Source organism: Pseudophryne corroboree, chromosome 4 (assembly GCF_028390025.1).
Source record: "Pseudophryne corroboree isolate aPseCor3 chromosome 4, aPseCor3.hap2, whole genome shotgun sequence".
Classification (NCBI taxonomy): Eukaryota; Metazoa; Chordata; class Amphibia; order Anura; family Myobatrachidae; genus Pseudophryne; species Pseudophryne corroboree.
Window position 1 is genome coordinate 533830252 of NC_086447.1, and position 18541 is coordinate 533848792.

The 18541-nt window shown below is 46.6% G+C and overlaps 1 protein-coding gene across 2 annotated transcripts in view; it reads left to right on the plus strand.

Moving 5' to 3' along the window:
- AKAP7 (A-kinase anchoring protein 7) overlaps positions 1-18541 on the plus strand; it is a 548135-nt gene that overhangs the window by 209112 nt on the left and 320482 nt on the right. For both annotated transcript variants that reach the window (XM_063917297.1, XM_063917298.1), the window contains exon 7: positions 1635-1782. In XM_063917297.1, coding sequence (XP_063773367.1) covers positions 1635-1782 — 148 coding nt within the window. The remainder of the gene's footprint in view (positions 1-1634; positions 1783-18541) is intronic.

An 18541-nucleotide genomic window follows, 5' to 3' on the forward strand; every position in this document is an offset into this window, starting at 1 on the left:
CGTAGTCCATAAAGAATATTGGGTGCCCGCCTCATTGTGTTGACTTTTCTGCAGGTTGTCTCTTATATGGTTACCTGTTCAGCTGTTGCTGTTTTGTTACCAGCCGTTGCTGGTTGGTTTATGTTAGTGGAGTGCTGGTGTATAAATCTCACCACTCGTTATGTTCCTTCTCTCAAGTATGTCCTTTCTCCTTCGGGCACTTGTTTACCTATAACGGCCTGTGGGAGGGGGCATAGAGTGGAGGAGTCAGCACACCCAGTTGAAGAAATTTAAAGTGCACCGGCTCCTTTGGACCCCGTCTATACCCCATCGTACTAGATTCCCCCAATATCCCTTATGGACTACGAGAAAAGGATTTACCGGTAGGTAATTAAAATCCTATTTTTCCTGTGTACATGAAGAAGCTTTAACAGACTAGAAGGGACTATGGGGGTCATTCCGAGTTGATCGCTCGCTAGCAGTTTTTAGCAGCCGTGCAAACGCTATGCTGCCTCCCACTGGGAGTGTATTTTAGCTTAGCAGAAATGCGAACGAAAGGATCGCAGAGCGGCTACAAAATCATTTTGTGCAGTTTCAGAGTAGCTTCAGACCTACTCAGCGCTTGCGATCACTTCAGACTATTCAGTTCCTGTTTTGACGTCATGAACACGCCCTGCGTTCGCCCAGCCACGCCTGCGTTTTTCCTGGCACGCCTGCGTTTTTCTGAACACTCCCTGAAAACGGTCAGTTGACACCCAGAAACGCCCACTCCATGTCAATCACTTTGCGGCCAGCAGTGCGACTGAAAAGCTTCACTAGACCTTGTGTGAAACTACATCGTTCGTTACATTAGTACGGCGCGCGTGCGCATTGCGCCGCATACGCATGAGCAGAAGTGCCGTTTTTTTGCCTGATTGCTGCGCAGCGAACGAAAGCTGCTAACGATCAACTCGGAATGACCCCCTATAGGTGTATGATAAGGGTCACGCTGTGCAAATAAGTAAAAAATCAAAAGTATATCCTCCTACCCACCTAAGGCGGGGTACACACTGGTCGATATAGTTTGTCATATCGATGAACTCTATATCGCATTCAGATCGACGGATGTGTACACCCAATATGTCTGTGTACAAAGTTGTTCACGGACATATTGCGTCGGCCCTGCAACACAGCTGTTGCCAATATATCTTGCAGATATATATGTGGTAAACTGTGCAGATGAAGATCACTGGTGCTTGCTTCACTTTTAGGTGATAGGCACTCTGTTGTTTTGTATAGTAATGTTCAGTCTAGCACCCTGCACTTAATCACTGAGGAGGGCATAAATTCATTTTTAAGGGCAAACAATTATACATGATGTAGCGAATATTCACGTATAAAAATGGCTCCCTCCATAATTAAAATATGCCCTCCTCATTGATTAGGTGCAGGGTGCTAAAATGAACACTATATATCTTTTTTTGTACATATTCAATTGCCAGTCAATATCAATAAGCGGATGATAATCGGGGGTGTATATAGTTTGTGACTGCATCAGTATGAAATCATTTTTGCCACATTGCATCCTGCTACAAGCTAAGGTATTGCCTTTCTCTGCATTTCTGTAACTTGTTGTGTACCCTAGCATGAGACTAAACATTTATTGCATTGTACAGGGAATTAAAAAGATTGACACAAGTCTGTACAAGGATTTCCAAGACCATTACTTTGGAGAGGACACATTGGTGCGACTGGATCTTTGTTCAATGTTAAAGAAAAAGCAACAAAATGGTTACTATCACACAGAAGCTTCCATCTTTTTTGGTGAGTGCAAGAGCTTCTATTAACTATGCTTTGTGTTTATTTTCATGACTGCTAAATATTTATTAACTACTCACTTAACAAAAATCTAATGAAAGGAATTGTGTTTAGTACCCTCTAAAGGATGCTTGGTCCAAAAATAATATTTTATTCATGTCAAACAGGTTAACAATTATAGGTCATCCAAAGTCATGTTCCTTCTATGCAATTATGCTAAGAACAGTTCCTGGGGGTAAATTTACTTAGATGGGAGTTCTATTTAAGATGGGATGTTGCCCATGGCAACCAATCAGATTCTACTTCTCATTTATCTAGCACCTTCTACAAGATAATACCTGAAATCTGATTGGTTGCTATTGGCAGCATCCCATCTTACATAGAACTCCCATCTTAGTAAATGTACCCCCTGGTCTCAGTTATGTCAGCTGAACCAGTAGTACTACTAGTTGTTTCAGGAACTTGACTGCAAGAAACTTCAGGTTTTTCTATTTGCATAGGGATTGCACTATTCCTTTGTAGTCATTATTTCTTGAGTCAGTGGACAGTAACTTGAGAATTGGTTTTCACACTACAAATCACAATCCCCACAATTCTAATGACAACTTTCATGTGGTCTCCTCAAGTCCTGCAGTGCGTGGCTGTGGGAAATCTAACTGGTCTTGGTGTTAAACAAAGTGACACCCATTTGGCTAAGACATACTGTGTGATGTAACACACTCAGGCCCCTGAATAAATCTGTATCCTGACCACTGTAGTCTTCTCCAAGGTACAGCTGACCTGTGCTTCCTGTGACTGAGGGGAGAGTCCTGTAGCATTTTCTCTGGGTGCTATCTAGTGGTTGTCTCATCTTCTCTGGGTGCTGCCTGCTTGCTGGTTGCACCCACTACCACAAGTGATGGTAGTTCCTTTAGGAGATCTTATGGGAATCGGATCTAAAGAACCCACCTGGCAATGTTCAAGAACTGTTAAAATATATAATATCCAAAATGCATATACAGTAGGACAACTTGCAGCGTTCTCTCTAGAAAATGTTGGCAGCCAGTTGGCATTAAGAAGTAGTCAGTTGTGGTCAGTGTAATCTGGCTGGAGGTAGACATCTTTTGTAAAGACTCTTACAGATATTGCCCACTTGCTGGCCGGACACATATATAGTTGTGTCCAGCAGTATATGCTGAGACACAGTGCTACCCGCTGAGAGAAACAATGCATGTCTGCACTCTTTATCCGCCCTCTCTGCAATGTATCCGCTGTACAAACTGCACCATGGGGGAGATGTATGAGCAGGGAAAAGCGTGGAGAACTGATAAGCTGCTATGTATAATTTTATAGAATGTACTTGTGTACCTCCATTGGTTGCACTCCCTGCCAGCAGTAAAACTACGCAGTGCGCCCCACATGGCTGCCTCGGATGGTTCCTCCATGGGCAGGGTGTGCTTCATTTGGATCTTTCCATGTAGGGTATAGCATACTCCTACACACGTGTCAGTTTTCCCATACATGCATTTGGCCCTTGTGTGGCTCATCTCCCATTGTGTAACCTTCGTAGTGCACCCAACATGGCTGCCTTATCTGGTGTGCTTGTGGATGGGATGAAAAATACATGGACCTGATGGTTTTATTGGAACCCTACTCTGAACTTAAGGACACTGCAATCTCCCCATTTTGTGTTCTCTTCTAGGGGTGGACTATTCCACCTTGGGTATTCCTAAGCAGTGCGCCTAAGATGGCTGCCACACCTGGTACCTTGTGAGGGTGGAATACACAACCCCTGGAGGTTATTACCCAAAATGCCTACACCAATCATGCATTATTGTTTCTGTGTGCTTTTTTATTTATTTATTTTTTATTGTCTATGTGGTTTATCTTTTGATGCGTTGTGCGTTGTTTGAGTTCTAGTTGGTGCCGCGGATGGCTGCCTCGGTGCTGCTCTGCCAAGCAGCCTTCGTTTTTAGTCTTACATGTGTAATATGTCTAATATATCGAGTCTATTGTGCAGTTGCAATGTGCAATATCAACTCATATGTGTAATGTTTGTAATGTATGCTACGTTTTTCCCCCTTCTTGTGCTATGTATTCCCCCTTCATGTTGCTGCTTGGCGATGCATTGTACCACAAAAAATTCCTAGTGTACGTGAGTACACCTGGCCAATAAAGCTGATTCTGATTGATAAATACTACCTCAAAGCTGATTGGTTGCTATGGACAACTTCTCCATTGGCTCACTTCTCAACTCTTATCACTGCTTCATACATCTTCCCCTGTCACAGTAACATAAGTGCAGAACAACTACGATTTTGGCCTATTGGATCCCTGGTGCAAGATAGTACACCCGTAAAATTGATCTGGAGAGAACACTGACATGATTTTCCACTTTAAGCCACATTGTCAGTCTGCTGTGTAGACCGCAATGCTGATTGTTTAAATGCTTTTTTTCTACTTTTTTCCTAATTTGATGTTAATTTTCCCCTAATGTTAAGCCTATTTTTTGTTAATATTGTGCTACTTTTAAGAAAATATTTGTGTGAATTTTACACAGTTGAATGTGCTCTTTCTTGCATATTTCATATATGTTTTTTATATGTTTGAGAGAACAGCCTGTAACATGACGCACCACTGTCTCCAATACTATGGTGCGAGATAGGGCGGTTTATTGCGCAATTTTAGTACAGCTTAGTGAGCACACATTTGTAGTCAAATAGAGGTCATGCGGCACATTGCAGCAGTCACCCCCCAAATATTATTTTTTTAATCCCAGTAGTAAAGCTGGGTACACACTAGACCAGTGGTTCCCAAACTCAGTACTCAAGTACTCCCAACGGTTCACGTTTTCCTGGTCTCCTCATAGAATCACAAGTAAAATAATTAGCTCCACCTGTGGAATCAGTGTGTGAGTCAGTGAATAATGAGTACACCTGTGCACCTGCTGGGTGACTTGAAACACATGAGCTATTTGTTGTTTTGAGCCTAATCGGAATGACAAATCGTCCACATCATCCAGTGTGTACACACTCATGTGTGTCGTTTGTTGCATCTTAAGAAGATATCTTTAGCGATTTTGTTCAAATTGTCTAGTGTGTACACACTAATATATATATATATATATATATACAAACAAAGAACCCAGCACTCACCAAAGTAAACTCACTTATCCTCAACAGTTCAATAAATAAATGATGGGGGTTTAGTTGGTCGATTGGCCAATGCACGGAAGCCTGCATACCGATTTTCAAGGTACCCCACCTTCATGCAGGTCCTACACTATCACAGAGTCTTAAAACCTGACTACTTCAGCGATGTGGTCATGGGCTACATACACCCCGCCCTGTGAGTGGTAAGTACAGCTGTGTGCCCCGCTTTTGTGGTGGAGAGTGCTGTGTTACATGCACCCCACCCTGTGAGTGGTAAGTGCATGGCTGTGCCCCACTTCTGGTGTGGTGAGTGCTGTGGTTTTTTCTCTGTGTGTGTATATATATATATATATATATATATACCTTTCTCTATCGTCCTAGTGGATGCTGGGGTTCCTGAAAGGACCATGGGGGGAATAGCGGCTCCGCAGGAGACAGGGCACAAAAAGTAAAGCTTTTCCAGATCAGGTGGTGTGCACTGGCTCCTCCCCCTATGACCCTCCTCCAGACTCCTGTTAGATTTTTGTGCCCGGCCGAGAAGGGTGCAATCTAGGTGGCTCTCCTAAAGAGCTGCTTAGAAAAAGTTTAGCTAGGTTTTTTATTTTACAGTGATTCCTGCTGGCAACAGGATCACTGCAGCGAGGGACTGAGGGGAGAAGGAGTCAACTCACCTGCGTGCAGGATGGATTGGCTTCTTGGCGACTGGACATCAAGCTCCAGAGGGACGATCACAGGTACAGCCTGGATGGTCACCGGAGCCGCGCCGCCGGCCCCCTTGCAGATGCTGAAGTCAGAAGAGGTCCAGAATCGGCGGCTGAAGACTCCTGCAGTCTTCTAAAGGTAGCGCACAGCACTGCAGCTGTGCGCCATTTTCCTCTCAGCACACTTCACACGCGGTCACTGAGGGTGCAGGGCGCTGGGGGGGGGCGCCCTGGGAGGCAAATGTAACCTATATAAAGGCTAAAAATACCTCACATATAGCCCCCAGAGGCTATATGGAGATATTTAACCCCTGCCTGATTTCTCTAAATAGCGGGAGACGAGCCCGCCAGAAAAGGGGCGGGGCCTATCTCCTCAGCACACGGCGCCATTTCCTCTCACAGCTCCGCTGGTCAGGACGGCTCCCAAGTCTCTCCCCTGCACTGCACTACAGAAACAGGGTAAAACAGAGAGGGGGGGCAAATTTATGGCGATATTTTGATATAACAAAGCAGCTATAAGGGAGCACTTATTATAAGGCTATCCCTGATATATATATAGCGCTTTTGGTGTGTGCTGGCAAACTCTCCCTCTGTCTCCCCAAAGGGCTAGTGGGTCCTGTCTTCGTTAGGAGCATTCCCTGTGTGTCTGCTGTGTGTCGGTACGTGTGTGTCGACATGTATGAGGACGATATTGGCGTGGAGGCGGAGCAATTGCCAAATATGAGGATGTCACCCCCTAGGGAGTCGACACCAGAATGGATGCCTTTATTTATGGAACTACGGGATAGTGTCAACACGCTAAAGCAGTCGTTTGACGACATGAGACGGCCGGACAATCAATTAGTGCCTGTCCAGGCGACTCAAACACCGTCAGGGGCTGTGAAACGCCCTTTGCCTCAGTCGGTCGACACAGACCCAGACACAGGCACTGACTCCAGTGGTGACAGTGACGAATCAACCATATTTTCCAGTAGGGCCACACGTTATATGATTTTGGCAATGAAGGAGGCGTTACATTTAGCTGATACTACAGGTACCACTAAACAGGGTATTATGTGGGGTGTGAAAAAACTACCTATAGTTTTTCCTGAATCAGAAGAATTAAATGACGTGTGTAATGAAGCGTGGGTTGCCCCTGATAAAAAGCTGATAATTTCAAAGAAATTATTGGCATTATACCCTTTCCCGCCAGAGGTTAGGGAGCGCTGGGAAACACCTCCTAGGGTGGACAAGGCGCTAACACGCTTATCTAAACAAGTGGCGTTACCCTCTCCTGAGACGGCCGCACTTAAAGATCCATCAGATAGGAGGATGGAAAATATCCAAAAAAGTATATACACACATGCAGGTGTTATACTACGACCAGCTATAGCGACTGCCTGGATGTGCAGTGCTGGGGTAGTTTGGTCAGAGTCCCTGATTGAAAATATTGATACCCTGGACAGGGACAATATTTTACTGTCGTTAGAACAAATAAAGGATGCATTTCTTTATATGCGTGATGCACAGAGGGATATCTGCACACTGGCATCACGGGTAAGTGCTATGTCCATTTCGGCCAGAAGAGCTTTATGGACGCGACAGTGGACAGGCGATGCGGATTCAAAACGGCATATGGAAGTTTTGCAGTATAAAGGGGAGGAGTTATTTGGAGTCGGTCTATCAGATTTGGTGGCCACGGCTACAGCCGGGAAATCCACCTTTCTACCTCAAGTCACTCCCCAACAGAAAAAGGCACCGACCTTTCAACCGCAGCCCTTTCGTTCCTTTAAAAATAAGAGAGCAAAGGGCTATTCATATCTGCCACGAGGCAGAGGTCGAGGGAAGAGACAGCAACAGGCAGCTCCTTCCCAGGAACAGAAGCCCTCCCCGGCTTCTACAAAAGCCTCAGCATGACGCTGGGGCTTCTCAAGCGGACTCGGGGACGGTGGGGGGTCGTCTCAAAAATTACAGCGCGCAGTGGGCTCACTCGCAGGTAGATCCCTGGATCCTGCAGATAATATCTCAAGGGTACAGGTTGGAATTAGAGACAGATCCACCTCGCCGTTTCCTGAAGTCTGCTTTACCAACGTCCCCCTCCGAAAGGGAGACGGTTTTGGAAGCCATTCACAAGCTGTACTCTCAGCAGGTGATAGTCAAGGTACCTCTTCTACAACAAGGGAAGGGGTATTATTCCACTCTTTTTGTGGTACCGAAGCCGGATGGCTCGGTAAGGCCTATTCTAAATCTGAAGTCCTTGAACCTGTACATAAAGAAGTTCAAGTTCAAGATGGAGTCACTCAGAGCAGTGATAGCGAACCTGGAAGAGGGGGACTTTATGGTATCCTTGGACATCAAGGATGCGTATCTCCACGTTCCAATTTACCCCTCACACCAGGGGTACCTCAGGTTCGTTGTACAAAACTGTCACTATCAGTTTCAGACGCTGCCGTTCGGATTGTCCACGGCACCTCGGGTCTTTACAAAGGTAATGGCCGAGATGATGATTCTTCTTCGAAGAAAAGGCATATTAATTATCCCATACTTGGACGATCTCCTAATAAGGGCAAGGTCCAGAGAACAGCTAGAGATGGGATTAGCACTGTCTCAAGAAGTGCTAAAACAGCACGGGTGGATTCTGAATATTCCAAAATCCCAGTTAATGCCGACAACTCGTCTGCTGTTCCTAGGGATGATTCTGGACACGGTTCAGAAAAAGGTTTTTCTCCCGGAGGAAAAAGCCAAGGAGTTATCCGAGCTTGTCAGGAACCTCCTAAAACCAGGAAAGGTGTCTGTACATCAATGCACAAGAGTCCTGGGAAAAATGGTGGCTTCTTACGAAGCAATTCCATTCGGCAGATTCCACGCAAGAATTTTCCAAAGGGATCTGTTGGACAAATGGTCAGGGTCGCATCTTCAGATGCACCTACGGATAACCCTGTCTCCAAGGACAAGGGTGTCTCTTCTGTGGTGGTTGCAGAGTCCTCATCTATTGGAGGGCCGCAGATTCGGCATACAGGATTGGATCCTGGTGACCACGGACGCCAGCCTGAGAGGCTGGGGAGCAGTCACACAAGGAAGAAACTTCCAGGGAGTATGGACGAGCCTGGAAACGTCTCTTCACATAAACATTCTGGAACTAAGAGCAATATACAATGCTCTAAGCCAGGCAGAACCTCTGCTTCAGGGAAAACCGGTGTTGATCCAGTCGGACAACATCACGGCAGTCGCCCATGTGAACAGACAGGGCGGCACAAGAAGCAGGAGTGCAATGGCAGAAGCTGCAAGGATTCTTCGCTGGGCAGAGAATCATGTGATAGCACTGTCAGCAGTGTTCATCCCGGGAGTGGACAACTGGGAAGCAGACTTCCTCAGCAGACACGATCTTCACCCGGGAGAGTGGGGACTTCATCCAGAAGTCTTCCACATGCTGGTAACCCGTTGGGAAAGACCAATGGTGGACATGATGGCGTCTCGCCTCAACAAAAAACTGGACAGGTATTGCGCCAGGTCAAGAGATCCGCAGGCAATAGCTGTGGACGCGCTGGTAACGCCTTGGGTGTACCAGTCGGTGTATGTGTTTCCTCCTCTGCCTCTCATACCAAAAGTATTGAGAATTATACGGCAAAGAGGCGTAAGAACGATACTAGTGGTTCCGGATTGGCCAAGAAGGACTTGGTACCCGGAACTTCAAGAGATGATCACGGAAGATCCGTGGCCTCTACCTCTAAGGAGGGACTTGCTTCAGCAGGGTCCCTGTCTGTTTCAAGACTTACCGCGGCTGCGTTTGACGGCATGGCGGTTGAACGCCGGATCCTAAAGGAAAAAGGCATGCCGGAAGAAGTCATTCCTACTTTGATTAAAGCAAGGAAGGAAGTAACCATGCAACATTATCACCGAATTTGGCGAAAATATGTTGCGTGGTGCGAAGATCGGAGTGCTCCGACGGAGGAATTTCAACTGGGTCGATTCCTACATTTCCTGCAATCAGGATTGTCTATGGGTCTCAAATTGGGATCTATTAAGGTTCAAATTTCGGCCCTGTCGATTTTCTTTCAAAAAGAATTGGCTTCAGTCCCTGAAGTCCAGACCTTTGTTAAGGGAGTGCTGCATATACAGCCTCCTGTGGTGCCTCCAGTGGCACCGTGGGATCTCAATGTGGTTTTGGACTTTCTAAAATCTCATTGGTTTGAACCACTAAAAAAGGTGGATTTGAAATATCTCACATGGAAAGTGACCATGCTTCTAGCCCTGGCTTCGGCCAGGAGAGTGTCAGAACTGGCAGCTTTATCTTACAAAAGCCCATATCTGATTTTCCATTAGGACAGGGCAGAACTGCGGACTCGTCCGCATTTTCTCCCTAAGGTGGTGTCAGCATTTCATCTGAACCAGCCTATTGTAGTGCCTGCGGCTACAAGTGACTTGGAGGACTCCAAGTTACTGGACGTTGTCAGAGCATTAAAAATATATATTGCAAGGACAGCTGGAGTCAGAAAATCTGACTCGTTGTTTATATTGTATGCACCCAACAAGATGGGTGCTCCTGCGTCTAAGCAGACGATTGCTCGTTGGATCTGTAGCACAATCCAACTTGCACATTCTGTGGCAGGCCTGCCACAGCCTAAATCTGTAAAGGCCCACTCCACAAGGAAGGTGGGCTCATCTTGGGCGGCTGCCCGAGGGGTCTCGGCATTACAACTCTGCCGAGCAGCTACGTGGTCAGGGGAGAACACGTTTGTAAAATTTTACAAATTTGATACTCTGGCTAAGGAGGACCTGGAGTTCTCTCATTCGGTGCTGCAGAGTCATCCGCACTCTCCCGCCCGTTTGGGAGCTTTGGTATAATCCCCATGGTCCTTTCAGGAACCCCAGCATCCACTAGGACGATAGAGAAAATAAGATTTTACTTACCGATAAATCTATTTCTCGGAGTCCGTAGTGGATGCTGGGCGCCCATCCCAAGTGCGGATTATCTGCAATAATTGTACATAGTTATTGTTAACTAATTCGGGTTATTGTTGAAGGAAGCCATCTTTCAGAGGCTCCGCTGTTATCATACTGTTAACTGGGTTTAGATCACAAGTTGTACGGTGTGATTGGTGTGGCTGGTATGAGTCTTACCCGGGATTCAAAATCCTCCCTTATTGTGTACGCTCGTCCGGGCACAGTACCTAACTGGAGTCTGGAGGAGGGTCATAGGGGGAGGAGCCAGTGCACACCACCTGATCTGGAAAAGCTTTACTTTTTGTGCCCTGTCTCCTGCGGAGCCGCTATTCCCCCCATGGTCCTTTCAGGAACCCCAGCATCCACTACGGACTCCGAGAAATAGATTTATCGGTAAGTAAAATCTTATTTTAATGATGCACAATATATCGTTAGGTCTTTTGAAGGATTGCACAGTGTGTATGCACTTAATCGTTTGTTCTGGATTTCAAGGGAAATTGGGACGACCGTTGTGTCATTTGCACATCGTATAGTGTGTACCCAGCCTGAGACTTTAATAGAGCAGGAATGGACCCAGGTTGGCATCCTAGACAATTCTGTTTTATCTATCATGAAGTAACCATCCACTAATGAGAACGCCAACTAAAAGAAAACGTATATAATATGCACACATATGTTGCTAATTGTATTGAAATTTATATAGTATGCAACTTAATAACAAAGCCATAACTATAAATGTATGTTAGAGAACAGTATATTTTAGGTAATATGTGAAAGTACTGTATTAACAATGAAAATGTTTAATATCATTATACAACAACAACAACAAAATTAATTCTTATTAGGAAATATGTATGTAATTGAATAAATAATGTGCCACTGTATACGGTAATTGTATTACTGTAAATCACTAATGTCTTTTTAATTAAAGTAACGAAGACCATCTTAGAAAAATATATCTATTTGGTATTCTCTGTGGATTTTTCTTGTAGTAGATTTATAAGCAGAAAAATCAGTGCTATGTATTGTCTCTTGTATACAAAAGCTGACCATACATTAGGTCGATATTGTGTACGAATACTCGATTTCTACACCTCATATTAGTGTTCATTCTAGCACCCTGCAACTTTCAAAATCTGTGCAGTTCCTCTTTCCTGCCTGGGGTGTCGCTGTCTGCTGTGGTGCTTCTCAGCACACTCTGATCTGTTACTCAGTGCTGTGATACAGAGCTGTGTGTGCTGAGAAGCACCAGAGCAGAATGCGACACCCCAGGCAGGAAAGAGGAACTGCACAAGATTTGAAAGGTGCAGGGTGCTAGAATCAACACTATCATATGATGCATCTTGTGCATGTTTTGGGCACGATTACGATGTGATGCGGGGCCTCGTGGGTCGAATGTCGCATACTCTGATCATATGTGCAGCCCATATTATCCGGAAGCTGCCGGGGAGTTCAAGGGGAATCGTGACTGCCAGCATAAATTCCATGTTTCAGATCATTGTTAGCATATGAGTAAACAAATCTTGTGCAAGATACTTTTCATTGGCAAAACATTTTTTGATGTTTAATGTTTTTACTTATTATGTTACTAGTCAACCATTGCTCGAAATTGATCAAAAAAAAAAAAAAGCATTCCACCCACTCTTTTTCTATGGTAAAAATAAATCATGACTTTAATCTGTTATTCCTCAACAACCTGACCGGTTATCAAAATTCTGCAACCTTATTGCACATCTACATCACACGGTATCCTGACTCCAGGTCGACACCAATTAGGTCGACACACCATAGGTCGACATGGGCAAAGGGTCGACGTGAAGAAAAGCGACGTGGAAAAAGGTCGACATGAGTTTTTTCCAAAAAAATTAATTACTTTACGGTCCACGTGGACTACAATTGGGAATGGTAACCTGTGCCAAGTGCAGCGGTAACGGATCGAGGCACCTTGCCCGAAGCATGGCGAGCGAAGCGAGTGCTCTAATTGGGGTTCCTGGTCACATTACGAAGATAACGACACCAAAAAAACATAAAAAACTCATGTTGACCTTTTTCCATGTCGACCTTTTGTCCATGTTGACCTATTTCTGGTTTCGACCTAAGGTGTGTCAACAAATTGGTGTCGACCTAAGTGGTATGACCCTAATTGGTGTCTACCTTAAGTCCCATACCCACATCACACACTCTAGCAAATGACTCCTGAACCAACAAAATCGGTGTTGTCAATTCAGGGTAGTTGCTGTCGCAAAAGTACACTACTTAATCACAAAATCAATGGCTTGACATGCCTGTGAGTATTATCAGGGGACAAGCAATTATTCTACCTCTTCTTATTGAAAAATAAAAATGTACTTCTTTATTGTTACACGACTTGTTTCAGCCCTTGCCTATTAAGGGAACAGAAACTACAAAAATAATATTCGTATAGTATCTATCAGTGGCAAACTAGGACATGAATTAATCGGGGCCCACTGAAGAGTGTGGCCATTTGCTAAAGTGGACTTAGCCAGGGAACCATTAGAGGGGATGTATCCAGCCTACGGTGTGTATGGAGCATAACAGCAGTTGGCCCTCATTCAGATACAGTGCTATGTGCAAATAACAATTATGTTAGAGTTGTTTGTTGTCTGAATTTTTACTATTAGAAAATGTATGGTTAGGCTTGGGGTAGGCAACCTGTCGCACTTCAGCTACTGTGGAACTACACATTCTATCCAGCATGTCTTGTCACAGGAAAACTGGGGCAGGGAATGCTGGGATTTGTAACTCCACAGCAGCTGGAGTGCCACAGGTTGCCTACTCCTGGGATAGAAATTGGAGTTGATGAAGACTATATTCATTAAGATATTTTTTTATTTCTCTAACGTCCTAGTGGATGCTGGGAACTCCGTAAGGACCATGGGGAATAGCGGGCTCCGAAGGAGGCTGGGCACTCTAGAAAGATTTAGGACTACCTGGTGTGCACTGGCTCCTCCCACTATGACCCTCCTCCAAGCCTCAGTTAGATTTCGTGCCCGGCCGAGGTTGGATGCACACTAGGGGCTCTCCTGAGCCCTTAGAAAGAAAGTATAGTTTTAGGTTTTTTATTTTCAGTGAGACCTGCTGGCAACAGGCTCACTGCAGCGAGGGACTAAGGGGAGAAGAAGCGAACTCGCCTGCTTGCAGCCGGATTGGGCTTCTTAGGCTACTGGACACCATTAGCTCCAGAGGGATCGACCGCAGGCCCAGTCCTTGGTGTTCGGTCCTGGAGCCGCGCCGCCGTCCCCCTTACAGAGCCAGAAGCAAGAAGAGGTCCGGAAAAATGGCGGCAGAAGACATCAGTCTTCACCAAGGTAGCGCACAGCACTGCAGCTGTGCGCCATTGCTCCTCATGCACACTTCACACTCCGGTCACTGAGGGTGCAGGGCGCTTGGGGGGGGGCGCCCTGAGCTGCAATAAAAACACCTTGGCTGGCAAAAATACCACAATATATAGCCCTAGAGGCTATATATGTGGTAAATTCCCCTGCCAGAATCCAGAAAAAAGCGGGAGAATAGGCCGCGGAAAAGGGGCGGAGCTATCTCCCTCAGACACACTGGCGCCATTTCTCCTTCACAGATCCGCTGGAAGGAAGCTCCCTGGCTCTCCCCTGCAGTCTACACTTCAGAACAGGGTAAAAACAGAGAGGGGGGGCACTAAATTTGGGCGCATTACATATATATAATATAAAAAGCAGCTATAGGGGACATAACTCAGTTAGTCCCTGCATTATATAGCGCTCTGGTGTGTGCTGGCATACTCTCACTCTGTCCCCCCAAAAGGGCTTTTGTGGGTCCTGTCCTCATTCGGAGCATTCCTTGTGTGTGTGCGGTGTGTCGGTACGGCTGTGTCGACATGTTTGATGAGGATAATGATGTGGAGGCGGAGCAGATGCCTTTAGAAGGGATGTCACCCCCTGCGGGGCAGACACCTGAGTGGATGAGCTTATGGAAAGTAATGAGTGCACGTATAGACTCCCTATATAAGAAAATAGACGACATGCCAAATGTGGGACAGCCGTCTTCTCAGCTCGTGCCTGCCCAGGCGTCGCATGGGTCGTCAGGGGCTTTAAAACGCCCGCTACCACAAGCAGACCCAGATGTCGACACTGATACTGACGCCAGTGTCGACGACGATGAGTCTAACCTGATGCCCACTAAGGCCATTCACTGTATGATTGAGGCAATGAAAGAGGTGTTAAACATTTCTGATATAACTACTGGTACCACTAAAAAGGGTATTATGTTTGGAGAGAAAAAACTACCCGTAGTTTCTCTAACGTCCTAAGTGGATGCTGGGACTCCGTAAGGACCATAGGGAATAGCGGCTCCGCAGGAGACTGGGCACAAAAGTAAAAGCTTGAACTAGCTGGTGTGCACTGGCTCCTCCCCCCATGACCCTCCTCCAAGCCTCAGTTAGATTTTTGTGCCCGAACGAGAAGGGTGCATGCTAGGTGGCTCTCCTGAGCTGCTTAGAGTAAAAGTTTATTTTAGGTTTTTTATTTTCAGTGAGTCCTGCTGGCAACAGGCTCACTGCATCGTGGGACTAAGGGGAGAAGAAACGAACTCACCTGCGTGCAGAGTGGATTGGGTTTCTTAGGCTACTGGACATTAGCTCCAGAGGGACGATCACAGGTTCAGCCTGGATGGGTCCCGGAGCCGCGCCGCCGGCCCCCTTACAGAGCCAGAAGAACGAAGAGGTCCGGTGAAATCGGCGGCAGAAGACGTTCCTGTCTTCAACTAAGGTAGCGCACAGCACTGCAGCTGTGCGCCATTGCTCTCAGCACACTTCACACTCCGGTCACTGAGGGTGCAGGGCGCTGGGGGGGAGCGCCCTGAGACGCAATAAAAACAGAAATACCTTAGGATGGCAAAAGAAATACATCACATATAGCTCCTGGGCTATATGGATGTATTTAACCCCTGCCAGTTTTCCAGAAAAAAGCGGGAGATAAGGCCGTCGTGAAGGGGCGGAGCCTATCTCCTCAGCACACAAGCGCCATTTTCCCTCACAGTTCCGCTGGAAGGACGGCTCCCTGACTCTCCCCTGCAGTCCCTACAGAATCAGGGTAAAAACGAGAGAGGGGGGGCACTATTGGCAGCTAAATTATAAACAGCAGCTATAAAAGGGAGTAACACTTATATAAGGTTATCCCTATATATATATATATAGCGCTCTGGTGTGTGCTGGCAAACTCTCCCTCTGTCTCCCCAAAGGGCTAGTGGGGTCCTGTCCTCTATCAGAGCATTCCCTGTGTGTGTGCTGGGTGTCGGTACGATTGTGTCGACATGTATGAGGAGGAAAATGATGTGGAAGCAGAGCAATTGCCTGTATTAGTGATGTCACCCCCTAGGGAGTCGACACCTGACTGGATGGTTGTATTTAAAGAACTACGTGACAATGTCAGCACTTTACAAAAAACTGTTGACGACTTGAGACAGCCGACAAATCAATTAGTGCCTGTCCAGGCGTCTCAGACACCGTCAGGGGCGATAAAACGCCCGTTACCTCAGTGGGTCGACACAGACCCAGACACGGATACTGAGTCCAGTGTCGACGGTGAGGAGACAAACGTAATGTCCAGTAGGGCCACACGTTACATGATCACGGCAATGAAGGAGGCATTGAACATTTCTGACACTACAAGTACCACAAAGAAGGGTATTATGTGGGGAGTGAAAAAACTACCAGTAGCTTTTCCTGAGTCAGATGAATTAAATGAGGTGTGTGATAAAGCGTGGGTTTCCCCCGATAAAAAAGTGCTAATTTCTAATAAATTATTGGCACTATACCCTTTCCCGCCAGAGGTTAGGGCGCGTTGGGAAACACCCCCTAGAGTAGATAAAGCGCTCACACGTTTATCTAAACAAGTAGCGTTACCGTCTCCTGATACGGCCGCCCTCAAAGAACCAGCGGATAGAAGGCTGGAAAATATCCTGAAGGGTATATACACACATACTGGTGTTATACTGCGACCAGCAATCGCATCAGCCTGGATGTGCAGTGCTGGAGTTGCGTGGTCGGATTCCCTGACTGAAAATATTGATACCCTGGATAGGGACAGTATATTACTAACTATAGAGCATTTGAAGGATGCATTACTATATATGCGTGATGCACAGAGGGATATTTGCACCCTGGCATCAAGAGTGAGTGCTATGTCCATTTCTGCCAGAAGAGCGTTATGGATGCGACAGTGGTCAGGGGATGCGGATTCCAAACGACATATGGAAGTATTGCCGTTTAAAGGGGAGGAGTTATTTGGGGCCGGTCTATCGGACCTGGTGGCCACGGCAACGGCCGGAAAGTCCACCTTTTTACCCCAGGTCACCTCTCAGCAGAAAAAGACACCGTCTTTTCAAACTCAGTCCTTTCGTTCCCATAAGTACAGGCGGGCAAAAGGCCACTCATTTCTGCCCCGGGGCAGAGGAAGAGGAAAAAGACTGCACCAGGCAGCCTCTTCCCAGGAGCAGAAGCCCTCCTCTGCTTCTGCCAAGTCTTCAGCATGACGCTGGGGCTTTACAAGCGGACTCGGACACGGTGGGGGCCCGTCTCAAAAATGTCAACGCGCAGTGGGCTCACTCGCAAGTGGACCCCTGGATTCTGCAGGTAGTATCACAGGGGTACAAACTGGAATTCGAGACGTCTCCCCCTCGCCGGTTCCTGAAGTCTGCTCTACCAAAGTCTCCCTCCGACAGGGAGGCAGTTTTGGAAGCCATTCACAAGCTGTATTCCCAGCAGGTGATAATCAAGGTACCTCTCCTACAACAGGGAAAGGGGTATTATTCCACGCTGTTTGTGGTACCGAAGCCGGACGGCTCGGTGAGACCAATTTTAAATCTAAAATCCTTGAACACTTACATAAAGAGGTTCAAATTCAAGATGGAGTCACTCAGAGCAGTGATAGCAAACCAGGAAGAAGGGGACTATATGGTGTCTCTGGAAATCAAAGATGCTTATCTCCACGTCCCAATCTACCCTTCTCACCAAGGGTACCTCAGGTTTGTAGTACAAAACTGTCATTATCAGTTTCAGACGCTGCCGTTTGGATTGTCCACGGCACCTCGGGTCTTTACCAAGGTAAGGGCCGAAATGATGATTCTTCTTCGAAGAAAAGGCGTTTTAATTATCCCTTACTTGGACGATCTCCTGATAAGGGCAAGGTCCAGGGAACAGTTAGAAGTCGGAGTAGCACTATCTCAGTTAGTGTTACGTCAGCACGGGTGGATTCTAAATATTCCAAAATCGCAGCTGATTCCAACGACACGTCTCCTGTTCCTAGGAATGATTCTGGACACAGTCCAGAAAAAGGTGTTTCTCCCAGAGGAGAAGGCCAGGGAGTTATCCGAGCTAGTCAGGAATCTCCTAAAACCAGGCCAGGTGTCAGTGCATCAGTGCACGAGGGTCCTGGGAAAAATGGTGGCTTCTTACGAAGCGATTCCATTCGGAAGATTCCATGCAAGAACGTTTCAGTGGGATCTTCTGGACAAATGGTCCGGATCGCATCTTCAGATGCATCAGCGGATAACCCTGTCGCCAAGGACAAGGGTGTCTCTTCTGTGGTGGCTGCAGAGTGCTCATCTACTAGAGGGCCGCAGATTCGGCATTCAGGATTGGATCCTGGTGACCACAGATGCCAGCCTGAGAGGCTGGGGAGCAGTCACACAGGGACAAAATTTCCAGGGCTTGTGGTCAAGCATGGAAACATCTCTTCATATAAACATTCTGGAACTAAGGGCCATTTACAATGCCCTAAGTCAAGCAAAACCCCTGCTTCAGGGTCAGGCGGTATTGATCCAATCGGACAACATCACGTCAGTCGCCCACGTAAACAGACAGGGCGGCACGAGAAGCAGGAGGGCGATGGCAGAAGCTGCAAGGATTCTTCGCTGGGCGGAGAATCATGTGATAGCACTGTCAGCAGTGTTCATTCCGGGAGTGGACAACTGGGAAGCGGACTTCCTCAGCAGACACGACCTTCACCCGGGGGAGTG